General features: G+C 39.7%; 2 protein-coding genes across 2 annotated transcripts in view; both read right to left on the reverse strand.

Annotated features, from left to right (window-relative positions):
- Positions 1–19,853, reverse strand: part of LOC146635167 (uncharacterized) — a 53,646-nt gene extending 33,793 nt beyond the window's left edge. The window contains exons 1-5 of the mRNA XM_085350048.1: positions 19,823–19,853; positions 19,417–19,452; positions 18,981–19,244; positions 18,656–18,901; positions 8,290–8,353 (exon numbers count right to left, since the gene is read on the reverse strand). Coding sequence (XP_085206174.1) covers positions 8,290–8,353; positions 18,656–18,901; positions 18,981–19,244; positions 19,417–19,452; positions 19,823–19,853 — 641 coding nt within the window. The remainder of the gene's footprint in view (positions 1–8,289; positions 8,354–18,655; positions 18,902–18,980; positions 19,245–19,416; positions 19,453–19,822) is intronic.
- A 3,784-nt stretch (positions 19,854–23,637) lies between these two features.
- LOC146635169 (uncharacterized) overlaps positions 23,638–24,614 on the reverse strand; it is a 53,149-nt gene continuing 52,172 nt past the window's right edge. The window contains exon 13 of the mRNA XM_085350049.1: positions 23,638–23,648. Coding sequence (XP_085206175.1) covers positions 23,638–23,648 — 11 coding nt within the window. The remainder of the gene's footprint in view (positions 23,649–24,614) is intronic.

Here is a 24,614-nt window from a genome sequence, read left to right on the forward strand (position 1 = left end):
AAGAATTACTAAACCAGATGCAGACATGACACTGAACAGAAACTGCAATACACATGAGAACCCAAAACCTAAGAACTGATCCCTCACCAAGAATAACAGAAACAGATCCATAATGATAACAATAAACAAAGCACCAGAACATCAGAAAACAATCCATAATGCAAAAATAAACCAAAACATAATAAACTCAAAATACTGGGTCCAACGGACCCAGAACCGTGACACTGAGCTCTCTATTCCTAAGGCTACGTTCACACTGCAGGCAGAAGTGCATCAAATATGACTTTTGACCCTATGCGACCCATATCCGATCATGGTATGACAGTTTGAACAGCACTAATCCGATATTTTCAAATCCCACCTAAGTCACTTTCATATGTGGTACTGAATCCGATGCATATCTGATGTTTTAGAAAGCGACTGCTGGTCATGTCGCATTAAATCCGTCTTTTACATTACTGACACAAGACAGACACCAATTATCAGCGCTGGAGAAGACAAATGAGAAAGCATGGCTGCGGAAACTGGAGACAGAGTGAGTCAATGGATGGAACCTGAGGTTTTGGTCTGGATTAGCATATGGGGAGCCAATTCTATATAAGCTAAATGAGTCCGTGTCCATATATACCTCTGCACGGAGCCATTGTTAAAGCACGGGCTCTCTTTTTCTCTCAGTGTCCTTCTTTCTGTAATTAATTAATTAATTAATTAATTTCTGTAATTAATTTGTCAAAATTAAGATTACGGAAATTGATACGATTACGTATGCAGTGATGTTCGAGGCCTGGCGGGCAGTCCGTACCACGTGACTGATTCAGGCTCGCCGGTTTGCGCCAGATTCAAAATAAAATGGGCAGCAAAACACAGCTGATTCCCCGTCACATCACACTGTGTTATGGAATTGGATTACATACGTGCTACATAGTTACTTGAGCATTTCTTCTTTGACGAAACCAGCCAGGAAGAATTTTTTTTTTAATCTCATCTCTCCTAATAAGGTGTGCACACAGTAATAAATATCACGAATGATAAGTGCCATAATACAAATAAACAACACTATTCAATTCAATTCAATTCAATTTTATTTATATAGCGCCAAATCACAACAAAAGTCGCCTCAAGGCGCTTCATAGATACAGAGAAAAACCCAACAATCATATGACCCCCTATGAGCAAGCACTTTGGCGACAGTGGGAAGGAAAAACTCCCTTTTAACAGGAAGAAACCTCCGGCAGAACCAGGCTCAGGGAGGGGCGGGGCCATCTGCTGCGACCGGTTGGGGTGAGAGAAGGAAGACAGGATAAAGACATGCTGTGGAAGAGAGACAGAGGTTAATAACAGATATGATTCAATGCAGAGAGGTCTATTAATACATAGTGAGTGAGAAAGGTGACTGGAAAGGAAAAACTCAATGCATCATGGGAATCCCCCGGCAGCCTACATCTATTGCAGCATAACAAAGGGAGGATTCAGGGTCACCTGGTCCAGCCCTAACTATATGCTTTAGAAAGCAATCCTATAATCTGATTTCTGTCTTTTAGTTTATTAAAAAGTGAAGCGCCACACAGTTTGTGTCATTATCCAGATGTACATAAGCATGATTACACAGTTACACAATCATACCAAAACTCTGTCCTGATAGTTTCCACTTTCTCTTTTGTATCAGACATACTGAGACAATATTCGGGATAAATAACCATGAAAAAATGTATTTATTCAGTTTAGAGGTTTACACATCACATCATGATAATCAAAGAGCCTGTTTCACTTGAATTGTCCATTTGATGGCGCAGTAGAGCAAATGAATCATCACAATGCTTCGAACCATGAGTACACCTGAGACTTAGAGACACAAGTTTTCAAAGTGAAAGTGAGAGAGAGAGAAAACGACAAAACCCCAAATCTGCAGCATCATAACAGGATCAGGTTTACTACCAAAACCACTGAACTCATGTGCTGAGAGTTCAGATTGGAGCCTGTAAGACTGTACCTCAGAACAGTTTCTATTGTAAGGACGAGACAGGCATCAAAATCAGAATCCTTATTGTCATTAAATATCAGACGTTCAGCAAACATACAAGTTAAATGCCCACGTATCTGTCTTTGTAGATTTATTACTTCCTCCCTGCACTCCTCTTTTTATCTGTGCTACTTTCCCACCGTCCTTCCCCTCCTTAATGTTTTTCTTTCCATCATGTTCCTTCGTTCCAAACGCCGTTCATTATTAGTTTGTCCTTCTGACCTCCTCCTTCCTCCTTCTATTCATCTGCTTTGTCCTTCTCTGTATCTCTCTCGCTCTTTTAATTCTCTTGCATTTCATCTCATTTAGTCATTTGGTATTTAACACACTTATATACAGGCACTCGTTCACCTCCAGACGAGGTCATCAGATCTAATGACAGAGGGTCTGTGCTGAACTCCGTTTGTGCTCGGCAGGTCAGCCCGGTGCCGTGTCATCGTCAGGGTCGTTTCTCCTGCAAGCGACCCCGCGGACGACCTCTGACCTGCGGCAACCACTCCTGCAGCAGAGAGTGTCATCTGGTTTAACAGCGGCAATCCAGTAAGGACCTTGTTTAGATGTCTGTTAATGAAATCTGATGAAATAATAAATGATGGTACCAACAGAAACTGCTGTTCCTCTGTCAGACACTTGAGACTGGCACCAAACGGTGGGCAGTCACCAGAGACTGTATATAACTGATTTATGTAGCTGCTAGGGCACATAAGTCACGATAATACCACTGCAGATATTTTTTAAGTATATATTCACATTTCCTGGCAGGTACAACAATAGCAGCTCTGGCAGGGAGTCAGCCTCCAGTGGCAATTTAGAAAAAACACAGCTACATTGGATAGTCCACAAAAGTTTGATCCTTTGCACACATCTAAGAAAAGTCCTGCTGAAGGTGGAAACAACAAACACACCACTGAGCACAACTGGACTGTTCAGCAGGAAACTACTGACCCAGCGAGCGTTGGTGGAGCGCTGTAGTTGTATTTCAAATGACACTGGATATTGGTGACAAAAAAGCAGGGCCGTAAACAGCTGGTTATACACAGCAACCCAAGAGTACGACAACCCAGGGAGGAAATGTATTATAGTTTTGTTTTTTTATGTGACAAACGACACGTTTATGATAACCTGACTGTGCGACGGGTGTAACAGGTGAAGGATTGCAGTTAAACAGGCCTTTACATTACAGTTAATCCATCGCACAGGAACCTGGTAACTGGTGCTCTAATATTCAAATAAAATCCTCAAATTTCACCAAAACTGGAGCTCAGACGTCTTGAACCAACTGTTGGTAAAGTTAAACACAGCAGCCATGTTATTGGTCAGATAATTTCATTAAAAATGCTCCAATGTGCCGAGGTCACGTCCAGGGACTCCAAATAGCTGATGTCATCATCCACCTGTCAGTTAAAGAAGCCAGGCCCTTAATAATACAATCTGTAAGCCCAATTAAAATTTAAACAGGTAATTTATAGAGTACAGTTGTTAAGAAGTATGAGGCACCTTGTGCTTTTGCAAACATCTAATTACATGTTAAATATCTTATCTGAGATGTTTATTCATAAGAAGTTTCATCATCAGTGTCAACACTTTTTCATGCGTTTACAGTGCAACTCTTCTTTTTATTAAATTTCCTTCCATTGCTTAAGGACTTTGACTGATATAAATAAATAAATAAATAAATAAAAGCTTTCTGTAATCATTGTCCTGACCATCTTTTGAGCACATTTTACTTTGAAGTTTGGAATTTGTTTTTTCTTCAACTTTCAATACTCTAAAAGCAGACTTTAAATGTGATCCTGAGCCACTCCCAGGACAGATGAGCTACACTCAACAAAAATATAAACGCAACACCTTTGTTACTGCTCCCATTCCCCATGGGATGGACGTAGAGACCTAAAATTCATTCCAGATACACAATATAACCATCCCTCCCAAACAGTGGTCACAAATCAGTCCAAATGTGTGGTAGTGGGCACATCTGCTATATTGAGATAATCCATCCCACCTCACAGGTGTGCCACATCAGGATGCTGATCTGACATCATGAATAGTGCACAGGTGTACCTCAGACTGCCCACAACAAAAGGCCACCCTTTTTTCTCTCTCTCCCATCTTGATTGCACAAAGTAATTTGCAATTGCTACTCTAAAATATGAATTACATCTGTAATAATCACATACACGTAATAGAATGTTAATAGTACATTTCCCTTTTTTAGGGAATGACCTGTATGTATCTGTGTGAAATCAATAAAAGGATCAGGTGCTGCATTATCTTTAGTTACATTGATGTTATTTATTTATGGTGAAACAGTGGTGGAATATCGCTGTTGCTTTCGTATAAATGAAGCGGACATACCTGAGTGGCCGCGATCTAATCCTGTTTACATAAAGTAAACCTGCTCCCGAGCAGGTTTACGCTTACGGCTCTGTTGCTACGACAGCAAGTCCCGGATGAGCTTCGGGGAACCGAACGATCCAGGATCACGCGAAATCGTCAACAATCTCATCCAGCTAACTTACTTAGCGAGGTACGAAGAACGGGCCCCTGCAGACAACTTTTAGAGGTCAAACGTATTATTCACAAGGCAGATGTAACACCCATTTATACCAGTAGATGGGAGAAGACTTTAAATGTAAATCATGCCCATTCCAAGCTACACTTAGGTTATCAGACCGGCCTCTTTACTGGTTTAGGGGCTATTATCCAGAGCAAGGTCCAGTCTGAGTCATATTTTCTGCATTTTATCAGAAACTGAAACATTTTCAGCTCTCTTGAGAAGCTGCTACAAGAAACTTTTCCGGATTTTTGCAATGTTAGCTGCTGGTTGGTTTCTGGGTGAAATAGTCTTAAACACACACATCCTGTATTGAAACATTTCTTTGAAGATTACAGCTAGGGCCATGCTGGTTTTAGTCTGCATTGTTTTTTTTCCACTGAAAGCAGGCATGTGCACTTAGTGAAGTTAATGAAGTCAACTTTTTCCAACCCGTTCTCACTCCCAAAGCGTAACATTTTACGCTAGGTGACAAATCGTCATCATATTACGTTTTCGGCTACCCACCACGTTCCTAAATGACGACCTCGGAAAAAAGAGGAAATATGAGAACCGTCTGGAATGAATCTACACATGCTCGCTCTTTTTCTTCAAATCGCTTAGAAACACGCTATTTAACATCATTAAAGTCCTGGTTAAGGTCAGGAATAAGGTTATGGTCAGGGCTAGGGATAAGGTTAGGTTTAGGGCTGGAATACAGGGCTGGAACGTCCATTACCGCGGGAGCGTCATTGCACTGGATTCCAGCCATAACCCGCCGCGTACCATAAGAACGCCGAAGGTCTCCTTTCGCGTTCCTCAGAAACGCCGCGGGACGTGACAAAACGTCGACATGTTACGCCTCGGGAGTGAGAACGCTCTGACTTTTTCATGTGAAATTGTCGTGAAACCCACTTAACCAGGTGAGAAAACCAAAGTAAGATCAAAACTTTATTGAGCTTCATAAAACTGAACATCAAACACAAATAAATATAAATATCACTAAACTTATTGAGGACATAAATACATATCTAAATATTTATATTGTTCCTGAAGATTATGGAGGAAGAAACAATTTTGAAAATATGATGTGGTTTTCTAAGTGACAAAAACACAGGAAACATGAAAATAAAGCGGAGGTACTGTGGTCTGAGGTGCTGCAGGGAGCAGTTAGAGACGAGCAGTGTGCATCAGTGGTTGGACTGGTGGTTGATGATGTCCATCCAAAGTAGTTTTCAATTTCGCATCACTTCACTGAAGCGTAGATAACGTCTGACTCTGGTTTAAAGTGTGAACACAAACACAGATCAAACGGAAGTAAATATGATTCTGTCCCTAACACGCAGTCCTGACTCTGCTGGAAACCACATCAGCTGCAAATCACAATGTGAATCTCTCGTGCAAATGTTCTGCTTCCTTATTTGAGTTTGCTATTGTGAGTGCAAAAGTGCAGTCTTCCTAAAAAGCACTGTTACACTTAATGCAAATATCTTAATGGGATAGAGTAATCATAACTGGGACTTCAGCCAAATATTCATAAATTTGGATGTTTCACACCCCATCAGCCCACACCAGGTGGCAGCTGGCTGGATTGGACAAATGGACGAAGCTAAATAATAACGATAATGAGTGCTCTTCATTTGCACTGCAGCAGGAAGTAGCTTGGAAGCACAAATAGAAAATAGAAGTGTTAGGTTTGTTTTAAAATTAAATTTAAGAACAATAAAAACCGTCACCCTCTACCTGAGCTTTTGACTCACAGGCATTGCACATAAACTGACCCCATTATTAGAAACTCTGGTCATGTTCAGTGTGAACATTTACCTCTGGACCATGAGCTGTATGACAGGAAATGAAATGTCTGCCTAAAGATGAAGATAAAGAAAAGCTGTACCTGTGGTCGTCTCTGGGCTGATGGTTGTTTGTCCATAACTGCCAGGTTTTTTTCTCACTATTGAGTAAACTAAAGCTGAATCATCCTCTGCATAATAAAGCACAAAAGGCAAAAAAATGTTATTTATGTTTATGTAGCTTCATGAAAAGATGAAATAATGATCTTTATATAACTTTTAGAAATAGCAGCAGGTTTTCAAAGGTTTTTTTTCTACTTCTTAAGATCATAGCTGTGAACCAGCAAAGAACTGGCGGGTGTTCGTGTGAAAGGAGAACATGGACGACCACAAAGCCCTTTTTGATGCAGGCTGATGCACTTTACCACAGACAAAGCAAACACTTTCTCGTAATGAACGCTATTGTTAGCTAAAGCAGGGCACTCTGTGGTGAGAATCGGCATCAGACTGAAGCTAACTGAAATCAAAAACAGGAAGCTGCTGCTGTGGTTTTAAACTTTAAGAAGCCTGAAAAGAAACAAAGAACTGTGTCAAAGGAAGTTTGTTCTGTTGAGTTAAACTCTCAAATGTATCCTGCTCATCCTGCAAAAACGTTGTGCGTGCACTGAGGAGCACAAGGTAGCAAACTGACCTTGAGGTGACTTTTGTTGTAAATTGGCAGTGGTATAAATAATTCACCTGAAATTGAATCTTTGTCTAATCTGAGCTGCATTTTGGATTTATTGAAATTTTGGACTTCTATTCCTCTAAAGCACTGCTGATGTTCTCTGGGCAAAAAATGGACTAAAAGTCACACCACGCCCAGTCTGTAAATTTTGTTGAGATCAGATGAGAAAGGAAACTGGTGATGTTAATATTTAAACCAAAGTCCTGAAGTCTCTGGATGCAATGGGGGTGTTGTAATTGACATACCACCCCCATACCACTGTTTGGACATCGGGAACAGTGGCCTTGAATTAGTAGCATTAGGTGATGATCTCACATTTCAAATCCAAAGACACAGAGTGTATTTTATTTTCAGGAGGCTCATATTCCTTACCCTCCCTAAGAAGGTCAATGCCAGGAATACTGACAAGTCCACCGATTAATCAAACCTTGGATAAAACAAAAAACAGTTCAGCCTACATCCTGGTCATGGAAAACTGGATGGGCTCTACATCCTCTCTGGGATAAAAGTGTGCAAGATAGTTAGCCCAGTTAGTTGTGTGTTTTTTTTTTTTTGTTTTTTTTTTTTTTTTTTTGTATTTGGAGAATACTTTCAGCAAAGACGGCAAACAACAAACAGCAAAGTCCTGTTGGTGGCATTTCAGAAGTCTCAGACCTGCTGTTTTGGATAGTTTATGGGTCAATCAGAAAGTAATGTATTGCATATCCTACGTTACTTATGTTGAAGGTAGTGTACAAGGTTACTTAAGTGCTCACTGAAGAAAGTACTTCATTAAACTACTTGGTACTCCCTGAAATAACCTGAAATGCATTGTCTAATAATTAGAAGTTAGCAATGTAAATCTTAGCCTACAGTCCCAAACATTGATGTAAATCCTTTTTATGGGTCACATCAGGGCTGTTGTTTGCAAAAGAAAAAAAAAAAACACAGACACGAGCATCATTATTACCTGTGCTTTCTTGTGTTCCTTCAATTTGACTGTTTGATATTTTGATTTCACTCTCTGTAATGCCATCTTCTGCTGCCATATCTTGATATGCTGAAATGTAACAGTAAAGTTAATTACTGTAAATATTATAGAAAAAAATGAATCTAAAGAAACTGACCTTCAGGTTTCCTGTGACGACATAGTCTTACCAGCAGAACCAGTAACACCAGTAGAACCACAACACAAACTGATGACAACACAGGAATTACAGGATAAAAGAGTGATGTAGGAAGAGTGATGGAGGTGGAACCAGGAGGACGTGTGGATGTAGGTGGAGGTGTGGTGGTGTGTTCCCCTAAATAAAGCAAACACAGTCATTAAGTTGTCGTCACATTGTGAATGTTGAAAGCTGCAGAAACACAGACAGGTGAGTGTGTCACCTGTGACAGTGATCCAGCTGGATGGAGACTCTCCATGACCGCTGATGTCACACTTGTAGAGGCCTTCATCAGACCTGGAAACATGCTGGATGGTCATGTTAACTGAAGACCCATTGCTGATGAGGGAGCCATCTTTATAGAAAGCAGCTGGGAGGTTGGAGGGAGTGGTCTTTGTTTTACAGAGCAGAGTGACGTCATCTCCCTCCATCACAGGGAGGACAGGACTCTGCAGGATCACTGATCCACCTCAACACAGAGACAAACTACAGCATTTCATCCATTTACACACAGCTTCATCAACACTAACTCCACACACTCAGCTTACCAGTGACTGTCAGGTTAACCATGTTACTGATGGGACCCTCTCTGGACTCACACCAGTAAACTCCACTGTCTCGTTCAACGATGTAACTGATGTCACAGGAAGAGTTAAATGATGTTCCCCATCCATCTCCACACTGAATGATGTTTCCTTTGCTTGTGTTTCTCCTCAGAGTCCATCCAGCAGAGCTGTCGTCCTCCACACAGCTCAGAGACACAAAGTCTCCTTCAAAGAACTGAGAGCTGCTGGGACTCACAGTCAGACGAGCTGTGAGGGTTAAAATGAAAACTGATGATTTTTTACAAATATGATGCCACATTGAAATAATTGCTTTTCAGAATAATTCATTCATATATAAAGCTGAGATCTATTGTGAAACATGAACCCAATCAGGTCATATCAGTGAGCATTTCTCAGGTTTAAACTGTGACAGAAGAAGGTTACTGACCTTGGTTTGTTGTGCAGCTCAGCAATGAGATCAGAACTAAAGAGAAATGACACTCAGGTTGATTTGAGCATAAAGAACAACTCCACACAAACAGACAAACACACAAACTTGTCTCTGTTTTTGTATATCTGCACATTTGCTACCAAAAACATGTTTCTATATCATTTGGACACACATCTCTCTTTGATACATCTCGGAGGAAATCTACACAGGAAGCATGCTGGAAAGACAGCTGTATCCACTAGAGTATTAAACTTCTGGCTGCTCCTTTATTCAGAAGAGGTCACCACAGCAGGTACCTCCACATCTTTTATTTGGTAAAGATGTCCTTCCTTATGAAAGCTCAAAGATTTTTTTTTTTTAACTTCCCAGGGAGCTAGGAATTATTCACTTGTCAAGCAAATCTGTTAAATACCACAATGTAAAACTATCACCTATACAACTAATGGCAAACCTTCGCGCACAGAAAGCTCAGAAGGTAGAGTGCTTGCCCCATGATCGGAAGGTCAGGGTTCACTGAACAGCTACCCTGAGCTGTATTGGTGGCTGCCCACTTCTTCACTTTTTGAATGGATTAAATGCAGAGGCCTAATTGCAGAAGTTGCAAATAACTACACTATGAGTATACACAAAATATCCACTTTTTAAAAATAACACAGTAAAGTCATGTCTCCACTGTGCAGCTGTGTTGATATAATGAGTGAATGATTTGATCTTTTCACTGCCTGCTGTGTTTCCTCGACTCCTGAGAAAAGATAAAGAGTCAGTTCAGACCTGCAGTTGGTCCTCGTGGTGTTTTGAACTTGAATTTTCTCTAATTGATCTTTCTGAGTTAACTTCAATAATTACTTCCTCCAAACCATCAATGTGTCTTTTAGACCCTATTCCTACAAAACTGCTCAAAGTAGTCCTGCCATTAATTAATTCTTCGATCTTGAATATGATCAACCTATCTCTAATAATCGGCTATGTACCACAGGCCTTCAAGCTGGCTGTAGTTAAACCTTTACTCAAAAAGCATCTCTAGACCCAGCAGTCTTAGCTAATTATAGGCCAATCTCCAACCTTCCTTTCATATCAAAAATCCTTGAAAGAGTAGTTGTCAAACAGCTAACAGATCATCTGCAGAGGAATGGCTTATTTGAAGAGTTTCAGTCAGGTTTCAGAGCTCAGCACAGCACAGAAACAGCTTTAGTGAAGGTTACAAATGATCTTCTTATGGCCTCTGACAGTGGACTCATCTCTGTGCTTGTCCTGCTAGACCTTAGTGCAGCATTCGATACTGTCGACCATAATATCCTATTAGAGCGATTAGAACATGCTGTAGGTATTACAGGTACTGCACTGCAGTGGTTTGTATCATATCTATCTAATAGACTCCAATTTGTACATGTAAATGGAGAGTCCTCTTCACACACTGAGGTTAATTATGGAGTTCCACAGGGTTCAGTGCTAGGACCAATTCTGTTTACATTATACATGCTTCCCTTAGGAAGTATCATTAGAAGACATACCATACATTTTCACTGCTATGCAGATGACACCCAGCTCTATCTGTCCATGAAGCCAGATAACACACACCAATTAGTTAAACTGCAGGAATGTCTTAAAGACATAAAGACCTGGATGGCCGCTAACTTTCTGCTTCTTAATTCAGATAAAACTGAGGTTATTGTACTCGGCCCTGAAAAGCTTAGAAATATGGTATCTAACCAGATTCTTACCCTGGATGGCATTACCTTGGCCTCCAGTAATGCTGTGAGGAACCTTGGAGTCATTTTTGACCAGGACATGTCCTTCAATGCACATATTAAACAAATATGTAAGACTGCTTTCTTCCATTTGCGCAACATCTCTAAAATTAGAAATATCCTGTCTCAGAGTGACGCTGAAAAACTAGTTCATGCATTTATTACTTCCAGGCTGGACGACTGTAATTCATTATTATCAGGATGTCCAAAAAACTCGCTGAAAAGCCTTCAACTAATCCAAAATGCTGCAGCAAGAGTCCTGACAGGGTCTAGAAAGAGAGAGCAGATTTCTCCTGTTTTGGCTTCCCTTCATTGGCTTCCTGTTAAATCCAGAATTGAATTCAAAATCCTGCTCCTCACATACAAGGTCTTAAATAATCAGGCCCCATCTTATCTTAATGACCTTGTAGTACCATATCACCCTATTAGAGCACTTCGCTCTCGCTCTGCAGGCCTACTTGTTGTTCCTAGAGTATTTAAAAGTAGAATGGGAGGCAGAGCCTTCAGTTTTCAGGCCCCTCTTCTGTGGAACCAGCTTCCAGTTTGGATTCAGGAGACAGACACTATCTCTACTTTCAAGATTAGGCTTAAAACTTTCCTTTTTCCTAAAGCATATAGTTAGGGCTGGACCAGGTGACCCTGAATCCTCCCTTAGTTATGCTGCAATAGACGTAGGCTGCCGGGGATTCCCATGATGCATTGAGTTTTTCCTTTCCAGTCGCCTTTCTCACTCACTATGTATTAATAGACCTCTCTGCATTGAATCATATCTGTTATTAACCTCTGTCTCTCTTCCACAGCATGTCTTTATCCTGTCTTCCTTCTCTCACCCCAACCGGTCGCAGCAGATGGCCCTGCCCCTCCCTGAGCCTGGTTCTGCCGGAGGTTTCTTCCCGTTAAAAGGGAGTTTTTCTTTCCCACTGTCTCCAAAGTGCTTGCTCATAGGGGGTCATATGATTGTTGGGTTTTTCTCTGTATCTATGAAGCGCCTTGAGGTGACTTTTGTTGTGATTTGGCACTATATAAATAAAATTGAATTGAATTGAATTGAATTCAGCCTGATTTGTTTTTCATGTCTTCTCCTCCATCATCAGTTATCAGGAGAGCAGACAGTCAAAGTACAAGAATTCAAACAAACACAGAGATTCTACTTACAGAGCAGACACAGCACAGATGTTTCCTTCATCGTCCTTCTCACTCATTTGAGCTTTTTTTCATTTCTCTCACTGAAACCAAGTAAAGCCCGCCCTCTTCCTCTGAGCAGGGTTTTTTTTTTTGTAGTGGTTCAAAGACAGTGGTGGAGAACTAACACTTTGGTATTGTGCAAAGATAACATCATTTGAAAATATAACTACAAACACACGCTAGTGAACACACGCTTTCAATAAGAACAGTTACTGAAAGCTGCTTCACATACAAGACCAGAAATTCAGAAAAAGTGAGTACAGAAAAAGGCCTCTGTGGTGAATAAGCAAAGACAGAAATGCTAGTGGCATGCGGTGACCTTTACAGGCCCACACACACAAAACATTTAACTCGGCTATTTAACAAGACAAAATGAACCAGACTAAAAATATACCTATTTTGTATACACTGACAGCCTCCCACAACATATCGTCACCTGAAGATACGTAAAATATTGGCTTTATATACAATATTACCAACATTACCAAAAACACATTTACCACTAGCTGACTGTGACAAGTGGTAGAACAGTATTTAGAATTATTTCCTAGAAAAAAGTATGTATGTCATTTGTTTGTGGGCTTTAACTTTCCCAGTGAAATATATTTTTCAATTTGATAGTAACAATATTCAATATCAGTTCAAGTTTGTTGTATTTATAGAGCACCAAATCACTACAATAGTCACTTCAAGGCATCCAGTGTTGGGGAGTACCAAAATACAAGTACCAGCGTTATGTTTGTAGCTGTGGGTGTTTGGACTTTTAAAGCACTTTAAAGAAAGTTAATGTTCAATTTTAGAGAACGACTGGATGTTTCGAGTAACAGTATAATTTTAGCACTTACAGATCCGACAGTGAGTAGTTCTCGTTACTCATCCAGTCTGAGAAAGCACTGGTTGAAGTGTTTGTGTATTTATTGATTTATTTTAATTAATTGTGTTTTATGTATATTATGGTTTTATATTTTTACAAATGCTTTATATGTATATGTGTGTATGTGTGTGTATGTGTATATATATGTATGTGTACGTGCACGCACATATGCATGTGTGTGTGTGTGTGTATGTATATATATATGTGTGTGTATATATATATATATATATATATATATATATATATATATATATATATATATATATATATATATATATATACACATTACATTACATTACACATTATTGGCCCAACTAGTAGCCCGGTGTTCCAACATTCTCACATTGACGAGGTACAACATAAATGCTAGAACTGACCTGAAAGATAGGATCATGGCCAAGCTTGAAACCTGGACCCCCCGTAGCCGGTTACCAAGATTACGTGATGATGAATCAAAGCAATATTTGCTGTTTGTGTGAAACACTACTAAAAATATAAAAAGCATACAGTACTGTACTTGTTTGAGTTCTTTAAGTTGGACTTCTTTTAAGTTTTAAGTTGCTTTAAAATTCAAGCAAGCTTTCTGGTCTGTGTGTTTTATGTTGTGAAGCCTGTGATATTCAAGTCAAGCCTGTGTCTCTCCATGTTTCCTGTCTTATTTTAAAAGTCCTCCGTTCTTTGTTCAATGTGTTTAGTTTTACTCTTTACCTTTGGTTTGCTATGTTCATTTGTGTCAGCTGTTTCCACATGTGTTTCCACTTCCCCTGATCACTTCCTGTGTGTATTTAGTCTCTGTGTTTCATTCAGTCTTTTGTCAGGTCATCTGTGTAATTTCCTTCAATGGTGCACAAGATTGCAAGTTTTCATGGTCACGATATGTTCATGTTCATGTTCGTTCATCATAGTTATTTGCATGTTCCTGCTCAGAATCATGTTCCTGTCAGTAGTCACAGTTTAATCATAGTAACCACAGTTTAGTTTTCCCTGTTTGGATTTTCAAGTTTTAGTTTTTGTCCCTGTTTGCCTTTTGCCTTATTTTATGTTATCAGTCTGTTTCGTTAAACACACCGGCTACTCAACCGTGACAGGATGTTTATCAGATGAGACGGAGTACTCTTCTACTTCAAACTCATTTATATTGATTGTCCTTCCAGAGACACATCAATAACTGATTTATAACTCCATTCACCCAGATGGTTTTATATGGCCAATAGAGGGCGATATTTAACTGTAAATAATACATAGACGCAGCTCTGCAGTGATGCTTCTGTAGTTATAAATAAAATTAACTTGTGCGTGTTGTTAGATGACTATATTTTAGTAGTTGCGAAACAGACTGTGCAGGCTGAGAATTCAAAGATGTGGGTATCCTGATAACTGTAAAACTTCTAATACAAACTAGAGTAAACATACACACACACACACACACACACACACACACACACACACACACACACACACCACTGAAAAAAAGAGAGGCAAAGATTCACTTTTAGGTAAGTGCCATTGGACAATGATTTTCATTTTTGCTTAAAAATAAATTAATAATTAATAAAAAAGACTTAAAACCAAATGTTAAAAAAAGATTTTTAAAAAGTTCTGTACTTAAATATTTCGAAGCAGTTTACAACTGGCGTCTAATGATTTGTCTTCATTTTCTGAGATGAAGAAATAAGTTTATATATTAGCTACAACCAGACAGGAAAAAGTCAGATTTTCCACTGACCTTTTTCTAAACCCAAAGAACCAAGGAAAACAGATGAGCACAACTTAAAAAAAACCAAAACTGTACAGAAAGAATACTGTTGTAGTTGTAATAACACCCAGTAAACGCAATAATAATAATAATCTTTTATGTGGATGTCCTGTGGGCTATGGGGACCAGTTAGAAGCGAGAAGCTGGACGTCAGTGGTTGGACTGGTGGACTACTTCAGTGAAGAGTAGACGACGTCTGGCTCTGGTTTAAAGTCTGAACACAAACACACACAGTTCAAACAACAGGAAACATGATTACAAGCTTTGTAGGTCAATCAAGACCTTCAATCTCCACCTCTCTGCATCACACATAGTCTCAGTTCAGACTTCCTCTAAAAAGCACACAAAACTCTGCATCTGTTTTTACTACACCTGCTATTTGATAGTTTTAGCTCAAATGTAGCTTAAACCTCTTTCTCCCACGGCACTGCTATTCTCCAACTCATGTAGAACCCCCCCCCCCCCCCCCCCCCCCCCCCAAAAAAAAAAAAAATCTGTCCAATGGGACACCCCCCCCCCCCCGCCCCTCAAAGAAAAAACCCAAAACAAAACAAAAAACTGAAGTGTGAAACACAGTGATCATTTGGCAGACAGAGAGGGATAACATAGATTTTAGACAGTGGTGGATATACTGTTAGTGATTCCAATGATGCCTAACTAATAGCTTATCCAGTAAATCCACGACTACCTTTTGACTGAGGGTGCTTGACTCTGTTAAAATCCATGTACTATAAGTATGTCTAAATTGTGTACTAGTGGGAAGTGTATTAAAGCCAGAGTGTGAACTGAGACACAGTTTTTTGCTTTTTATTTGGTTGATTTTTATTAATTGTGGCAACAATTTGTGTTACATTCAGAAGAGAATGTACTTAATTACTTACTTACTTGTGCATGCACTGACCTCATTATTAGAAACTTTGGCCATGGTTCACATGAACATCCACCACTGGAACTGGTGATAAAATGCATACATATTATTAAAATTTGGGCTATAATGGTTGTATTGATGTATATCAACTTGAAATGCTCCCAAAAATGGCACTACAACATGTAAAAATATAATATAAGCTCTGGCGGACTTGGTTCTATGGTAGGTCTTAAAGGGTTAACTGGTCGTTACTGAAAGGAAACCTCACAACTTTCAGTTCTGTTTCTAGTTTGCAGGCTTTTTCTTGAGGCAAATTTATATATGAACATATAATCAGTTGTTCATATACTTCACATCCTTCAGTCTGGATGTTAAATATTAAAGACAGAGAGCAGCTGTACCTGAGCCTCCTCGGTCTCATGGGTGTTTGTCCATTACTGACGTCTTCTGTTCTCACTACTGAGTAGATCGCAAGAGAGTCTGTTACTGCAGAATAAAAACAAATTTTAAATACAGCATTACAAGACTGCTTTGAAATTCTTTTTTTCATTTTGTTTTAAATGATGTTTTTCCGGTTAGTTTTGATCATTCATAAAAATGGTTCGAATTCCTAAACAGTTAACGTAAAAATCCACTGAATCAACCAAAAGTCTGCCCTTTATTCATGTCTTTATTGTTTGATTTAAAATCTACTGATGTGGTCTAAAGTGGCAGAACTGCAAATTGTGGACCTAACTATTTCTGTTTGTGAATCTTTATGCAGAAATTAAGTGATAACATTTATAAATAGCACCAGATTATTTTCCTCCCCTGACTTCTTAACACAACTGCTGTGAAACAACTGACCGCAGAGTAATGGGGGACGTTTCTGAGACAATGAGGGCAGATGACCACAAAACTGGCATCCTCTTTAAATGCACACTGATGCGCTTCACCACAGAGCACAAGACACACACCTTCTAACTCGTTATCTGAAACAGGACACTCTGTGGTGAGACCTTTCACCAGCATCAGACTGCAGTTAACAAGAACCAACAACAGGAAAGTGCTGCTGTGGTTTTACCTGCACAACTTTAAAGAAGCCATAAGGACTCGTGTTTTAGATGGCATTTGGTCTTTATATATGTCACGGTGACAATAAATCCTCTCTGATAATCCTACTAACAACTTGTGTGTGTGCCAAAAGAAAAAGCAGAGAGCAGACATATGTGGGACTAAGCCACGTTTTGAGTATTTCCAGTGTTGGGAAGGTTACTTTTAAAATGTATTCCATTACAGAATACAGAATACATGCCCCAAAATGTATTCTGTAACGTATTCCGTTACGTTACTCAATGACAGTAACGTATTCTGAATACTTTGGATTACTTAATATATTATCATGCTTTTTACAACAACGTGAATATACTATTGCTGTGTGATTTATTACTATTACTGAAGGTCCGCGACTCCGAACTGTAGTAAAGGGACCTCTGACTAATACGGCGGGGTCCCTGTCGGCTCGTAGCTGAAAAATAGCTTTACTTTGTTGCGTGGGTCAACTTTTCTTGCGAGAGACAGAGAGAGGCTTTGAAAGGCTGCTCCAACGGAACTTATTGTTTTCAGAGGAAAACACGAACACGGTGTACAGTCGAGTCTTAATAGCTTACTTACAACTGGGCTCGTCAGGCACTCTTCTTGGCTGCAGTGGTTATTATTATATTTACATGCTTCCAGCTCCCGTTTTTCCTCGACGACAACTCGTACCTTTCCACTCCCCTTTTTCTCCCTCCTCACGCTCACAGACCCATTTATTTCAACAAAGTAACTGTATTCTGAATACCACCTTTTTAAACGGTAACTGTAACGGAATACAGTTACTCATATTTTGTATTTTAAATACGTAACGGCGGTACATGTATTCCGTTACTCCCCAACACTGAGTATTTCTCAACTACGTCACTGCCAAAAGTCTGAAGCATTTAAGGCAGACTTGTGGCTGAGGTTACAATGTTAGTGGAGGCCAAAGGGACCCCAAAGAAAACTGCAGATGTGCCACATGTGAATCAAACAATGCTGAGACACTGTATTCATTCTAAAACACATCACCTACACTCATGGTTGGAGCTACATGATCAATAGTGGACCAGGAACCCTTATAGCCACCTCTGAGGGGACAGCCCCATTGTAGGATATATATACCTTAAGAAGTCTGTTAGATAAGACGTGAAAGATCTTTGCAAACCTAAAGAAGTCCAGTCGCCTATTTTCGGGCATTCAACACTTCATATGTTTTTGATACCGTTAGATCATTTGTGCAGGGGAATAAACTAAAAATCATGCTGGGCTCGTAACCTGTATTACCGACTACGTGACAGGTCAACCACTATATGTTAACCAAACATATAACCATCTACACTATGGAGGGTGGAAAGCGCAAAGGCTTATAACTCATCTGTTGATATCATTACTGTGATTATTGTTAAGATTGTGCCACTTTATGACTGTTTCCACTGTTATTCTCATATATAGGATACTGTTAAAAATGTGGCAAATATCTTACCTGTCTTTCGTCTAACTGGGTGTTTTTGATCATGTGATATGTTGATGATATTGCATGTGGTGCGGGTGATGACATCAGCTTCTGCAGCTTTGTCTTCTTCAGCTGAAATAATCCAAAATGAAAAGCAAAAAAGATTATTCCAAATGGCCTGAAAGAAAATCAACTCTAAGAAAACTTACTGGAAAAGTTTGAGTCTAACCTTTAGATTTACTGTGAACATTTTGTCTCACCAGCAGAACCAGTAACACCAGTAGAACAACACAGACTGATCCAACACATGACAACACAGAGAGAACAGGAGAAAGAGTGGTGGAACTGGAACCAGGAGGTGGTGTGGATGTAGGTGGAGATGTGGATGTAGGTGGAGGTGTGGTGGCGTCTTCCCCTAAAATAAAGCAAACACAGTCATTAAGTTGTCGTCACATTGTGAATGTTGAAAGCTGCAGAAACACAGACAGGTGAGTGTGTCACCTGTGACAGTGATCCAGCTGGATGGAGACTCTCCATGACCGCTGATGTCACACTTGTAGAGGCCTTCATCAGACCTGGAAACATGCTGGATGGTCATGTGACCTGTAGGCTGCTTCCTGATGAGGGAGCCATCTTTATAGAAAGCAGCTGGGAGGTTGGAGGGAGTGGTCTTTGTTTTACAGAGCAGAGTGACGTCATCTCCCTCCATCACAGGGAGGACAGGACTCTGCAGGATCACTGATCCACCTCAACACAGAGACAAACTACAGCATTTCATCCATTTACACACAGCTTCATCAACACTAACTCCACACACTCAGCTTACCAGTGACTGTCAGGTTAACCATGTTACTGATGGGACCCTCTCTGGACTCACACCAGTAAACTCCACTGTCTCGTTCAACGATGTAACTAATATCACAGGAAGAGTTAAATGATGTTCCCCACCCATCTCCACACTGAGTGGTGTTTCCTGTGCTTGTGTTTCTCCTCAGAGTCCATCCAGCAGAGCTGTCGTCCTCCTCACAGCTCAGAGACACAAAGTCTCCTTCAAAGAACTGAGAGCTGCTGGGACTCACAGTCAGACGAGCTGTGAGGGTTAAAATGAAAAGGTCTGAAAACTGAAAATGGTTACAATAGTGTAATTATTCCATAATTTCATCAGTGTTCTATATGAGCTCCATTCTGTAAGCATGAACTCAATCAGGTCATATCAGTGAGCATTTCTCATGTTTAAACTGTGACAGAAGAAGGTTACTGACCTTGGTTTGTTGTGCAGCTCAGCAGTGAGATCAGAACTAAAGAGAAATGACACTCAGGTTGATTTGAGGTGAACATAAAGAAGAACTCCACACAAACAGCCGACAAACACACAAACTCCTCTCTTTAATGTATCTCCTCATTTTTTTAATATCTTTCATTTTTATTCGTTCCATGTACACATATTTTCTGGCAGGTTTTGCGTGATTACTGATACAGTCATTGGTAAGTTCAAAACAATTCTTTCATGGCAAAAGTGTTCACAATTTCTCGAAGTGTTTTTTGTTACTTGTACTGCACAAATTTTGCACACCTCATCCTTCCTAGTTTTGTGTTGATCTGTAATATAAAAAAATCTGCAGCCAATCAAAGTACAAGAATTCAAACAAACACAGAGATTCTACTTACAGAGCAGACACAGCACAGATGTTTCCTTCATCGTCCTTCTCACTCATTTGAGCTTTTTTTCATTTCTCTCACTGACACCAAGTAGAGCCCGCCCTCTTCCTCTGAGCACCAGCTTTTAAATCAGTACAACGACAGAGGAGAGAACTGCTCCATGTCCATGTAGTGGACGTCCCCTCAGTGAGAGGCAGATATGAGCTGAAACACAGGAATCAAACCAGGGACGCTGCTGTTATGGAGCTGAACTGGAACCATTCAGACACTGAGGCCCTCTGAACACATTTTAATTACAGCTGTGCAGAGACACACTGATGACTGACTGGAACACTATGATTCACATTTTACATTAACACCATCCTCACACATGGTTCATATGTGGCCACTAGAGGGAGATGTTGGACTTTATGCACTTACATGTATACAAGCAGATCATCAGTGATGCTTTAAAAGGTTTGTTGTAACACTTGGTTGCTGAACATTTGCTATTTGTAATAAAACTGATCAAAATTTTAAAATCCAGAATTTAAGTTAAAAAAAATACAATAATCTGAATACTGTGTACATTTTGACCAAGATTCCCAATGCAAAACCTTATTAGTGCATAACATCAACTGCTTGATCACTAAGCATTTTGATGTTTCTACAAATATCCATTAAAATGATTTCTAAAAGTTTAAAAAAAATCAAAGTAGAATTATTGCTTTTTGCTTGACATCTGCTCAATGAACTGCATGAACCCCAGATTGAGTGATTTCACAGGTCATGGAACTGTTGAAAACCATTCAGCAAAACTGTGTGTAAGTCTTTATTAAACAAAAACTAGAAGAACTAAATCACCAACATTAGTACAACAGACTGAAGAGTCTTCAAGGTCAGAAAATAAAGATTCGCAGATTACAGGGAGGGAGCATCTGACTTAGTTATTCCTCTGCTCTGTTTTATAATACTGTCACATCATTCATTTTTAGCTGATCAATAGTTCCTGAACACCATCAGGCAGATGAATGACTGTCTATAACGCAGAGTTTCATCTACACTCTGTGTTTACAGTGTTTGTTTTATCTATACTGTAACTGCAGATCTCTACATAAGGATCAGTTTTTGTGGTTCAAACCTTAGAGAACACGTTTGATCTTACAAACAGCTTCTGAACCTGGAGATAAAACAAAGACTCATTCTGCTGCTGTAACAAACATGACACTGCGTCCATGTATAATCAGAATAAACAACCAATAAAGGTATTTACTGCTCATATCAGTGGGATATGTTTTGCTTGAAAAAGTTTAATTCAGAAAGTGAATATTTTTTTTGTTTTTTATGTCTGTTTGCAACATGAATCCTGGATGTCCCACATACATTATGGTAGAAATGTAAAAAAATTAAACTGACATCAATCGCTAAGCTAGCAGCTAAAAATATCAAAAACACACATTGATCCCAATACTGTATTTACTGTGCAGTAAATTCATGACCTGATATCAAACAATGTTTCCCCCCTCTAAACAAAACTGTCTGTTGGATGATCTGGATCATTAACTTCATTCATTGTCTTTGCTGGTGATTAAAACTGTTCTGAGCTTACCCCAAATTATTTTTGACAGGTTGTAGGAGCCAGTCCTCACCTCAAATCTGGCTCAATGTGATTGAGAGCTGCCGTGACTTAGCAAATGAAGTGTGACAAAGTCAGGTGAGTCAGTCACTGCTGAAATTCAGGCCATTCTAGATTTACCTGTGCCTCACATCAGATGGGAGCTTACCCATTTCCTTAGAGTGGCTGGTTACTATGGTGGCTTCTGTAAAAGCAGACAGAGTTGATTCTCTTAGTACTCTGACTAATGTATCAATGGTGTCAAAGTGCATTCCAGTCTGTAACAATCAGTTAAAGCACAGCACCACTGTGCTTGGAGGCCTCGGTGCAGCACTTTGAAGCATGTGCTGGCTCCTGATCATTATTCACAGATTAATCTTCTTTTTCTAAACCCAAAATGCATAATTCCTCTTCATCCAAACGGCTGATAGTGCCATGGTGTTTTCAGTTACTGGTACTGATTATGACCAAGTGTATTGGTAGCACATTTAACTGAAAATTACTGATTAGAGTGGTTAGTCTGATTATTTGGGTTGGGGACTCTGTTATGTACAATTGTAGTAGATCAAACAACCAATGACAGCAGCAGCAACAAGCGCAGTACAAACTGACAAACTGACTATCAGTCCACGGTCTCTGTGTGTCCTCCTGTCTGACCTGCAGGTGAGAAACAGGTGTGAGGTGTCAGCTGTCAGGTAGGTGATGAGTGAAGAACAGAACAGAATCCATTTCCTCTTCAAACTGCTGTCAGACATTATCTACTGCACTCTGATCACATCACTCAGACCAGCTGCTTTCTACAAAGTCTCATCAACAACATCTTTAGAAACAAACATCAACAACCAGGAAGCAGCTTCACCTCTGATCACACACACACTCAACTCTACTCACTCACCTGGAGGATCAACATGAAGGCAGATGTTTGTGAACGACTGCAAGGAGCGTGTTTCTTCCAGAAAGACAAGACACTCGTATGTTCCAGCATCATTAATCGTCACATTCATCAGAATCAAAGACACGTCTCCGTCCTTCATCTGTCTGTCCTGCAGATCCACCCGGTTCTTAAAAGCTGAACAAAGTGCCCATCTCGGTACAAAAGCACATATTTATCTCCAAGTCAGCTCGGCTCCACTTTACAAGTCTGATTGTTTTGTTTGGAGCTCGACATGGCAAAATGATGTTCTGTCCAGACTCAGCTGTGATGTTTTTCTGGTCTGAAAGAGGAAACGACACATAGCCGAAAGGTTAAAGGTCAAAATATAACTGTTCACTTCTACAGCAGCCAATTGCTGTGAGCAGCTACAGAAACTATTAAACTCACACACACAAACACAACAATCGCTAAGTGGACTGGTACTGGAACCAAGTGTGTAAATATTACAGAGCAACTGTGATTGGAATGATTTACACTGATTCACAGTGATTTGTGATTTTAAAGGTGTTGTTGGTGTATATGTTTGAGTTAGATTTCCAGTTATTTGGGATTTTAATGGCATTAAGTAGGTAGGAATATTTGATTTCATCATTGGCGAGACACCAGAGCACATTTCTAAAAAGTTAAGCACTCATTTTTAAAGGACAGATTAGAAATATTTTTGCTTGGCAGGTGCTGATGTTAACTGTCTCGTAATTGTTGCACTTAAAACTGTGGGTCTCTGCATGCTACCATTTCTGTAGCTGGAGAAGCATAATCAAATCTTTCCATTGTCTGAATTCACTTACTCTGAGAGTGGAAGTCAATAACTACACATAGCTGGTGCAACTAAGCCAGTATGTGTTTACATGTTGACACTATCTTTTAATCTAAAAGTGCCATTTCATGAATCATATGACTTTTTTTCCACAGAAAATGATCTCTATGAGTGTCACCTACCACAGACACCATCAAAATCTATTAAGGACATATTTTATTTACAGTATATTTTAAATAAAATGCAGATTCTCTGCCTCTGATCAGGAGATGGTCATCTTCAACGTTGTTAATGTGGGACATTAAACTTCAATCTTTGAATGGATCCAATATACAGTTTCAAAGCTGTAATGAGTTAAATTAGAAAAAAACAGCGGGCGGGCGCACAGAGCTTGGAACAAAAAGCCGTGTTTAGCAGGGACTGGATAACTGCCCCCACGTCACTGCCAGCTGAGCTAAGTAACACAAACACATCCTGGCTGTGCTCAGCTTCCTTCGTACTATAACTCTGACCCGTATATATCACACACAGACAAACAGTCAAACCTCACCTGCAGAGACAAACACGAAGAATCCGACAAACAGCAAAGTCAGGCAGAGTTTATCCGTTACAGCAGACATTTCCGTCCTTTGATCTTCTAAAGATATTAGTTATAAAAGGCTGAGTCCGTATTTTCGGGGAATAACACAACCTGAGTTTAGTGCTCAAATTTAAGGCATAACTGTGCGACCAGATTTAATTTTCAACCGCAACTTCAAACGTAAAGTCTGACAACTGACGACTTGAGCAGTAGTGATGTGTTGGTCCCCTAGAGCCGTATCTTTGAAGTGAACGACGCAAGCCGGAGCTGTGTGTTTTTTTTCTAATAATCTAGTAATCATCCACAACTATTTTCAGTTGCGGATACTTGCATGCTGTCATTTATGCATTTAAACCTTCGCAATCTGTATTTCTTCTGTTGCATCTCAGTATCTGTGAATAAAAGAGTTTATAAATACAAAGAACAAAAGAGACGTGAATATAAATCAGGCCTAACCTGTCAGTCAGATAATAACATGTTTTTTGTGCAGTTCTCAGTTTGTGCAGGCTGTGATGATGTAGCTGATCTTCACTGGTCTTTTGAGGAGGATTTGACCAGTAAGATATAAGCAGCTGTTTCATGAGCTGTGTGGCTGATTTCTAACTTTTGGGACTATAAAGTTAAAGGTCGAATGCACTGACCGAATCTAAATATGATGTTTGCTTCACCTGTTTTGATCTATTAACATTGCAAATGCAACCAGCATAGTGCATCACTGTAAAGCTCACCACACTACTACAAACTAACCAGTTCAATCTGTGCTAATTTCTATTCAACTGTTTAACAGTCCTAGAGGATGTTCATGCAAAGTTTGAGTGACACAGAATTAGTGTGCTTCAGTTTCTTTCAGTACACAATTCAACAAACTGCATTAACATCTGCTTTAAACACTAAATTAAAATGTAATTTTTGTGAAATGGGCAGAACCAGTTTTGG

The sequence above is a fragment of the Diplotaxodon limnothrissa genome, linkage group LG3 (genome assembly GCF_057381915.1).
Source record: "Diplotaxodon limnothrissa isolate DT_005_m linkage group LG3, D_limnothrissa_male_GT1.1, whole genome shotgun sequence".
Classification (NCBI taxonomy): Eukaryota; Metazoa; Chordata; class Actinopteri; order Cichliformes; family Cichlidae; genus Diplotaxodon; species Diplotaxodon limnothrissa.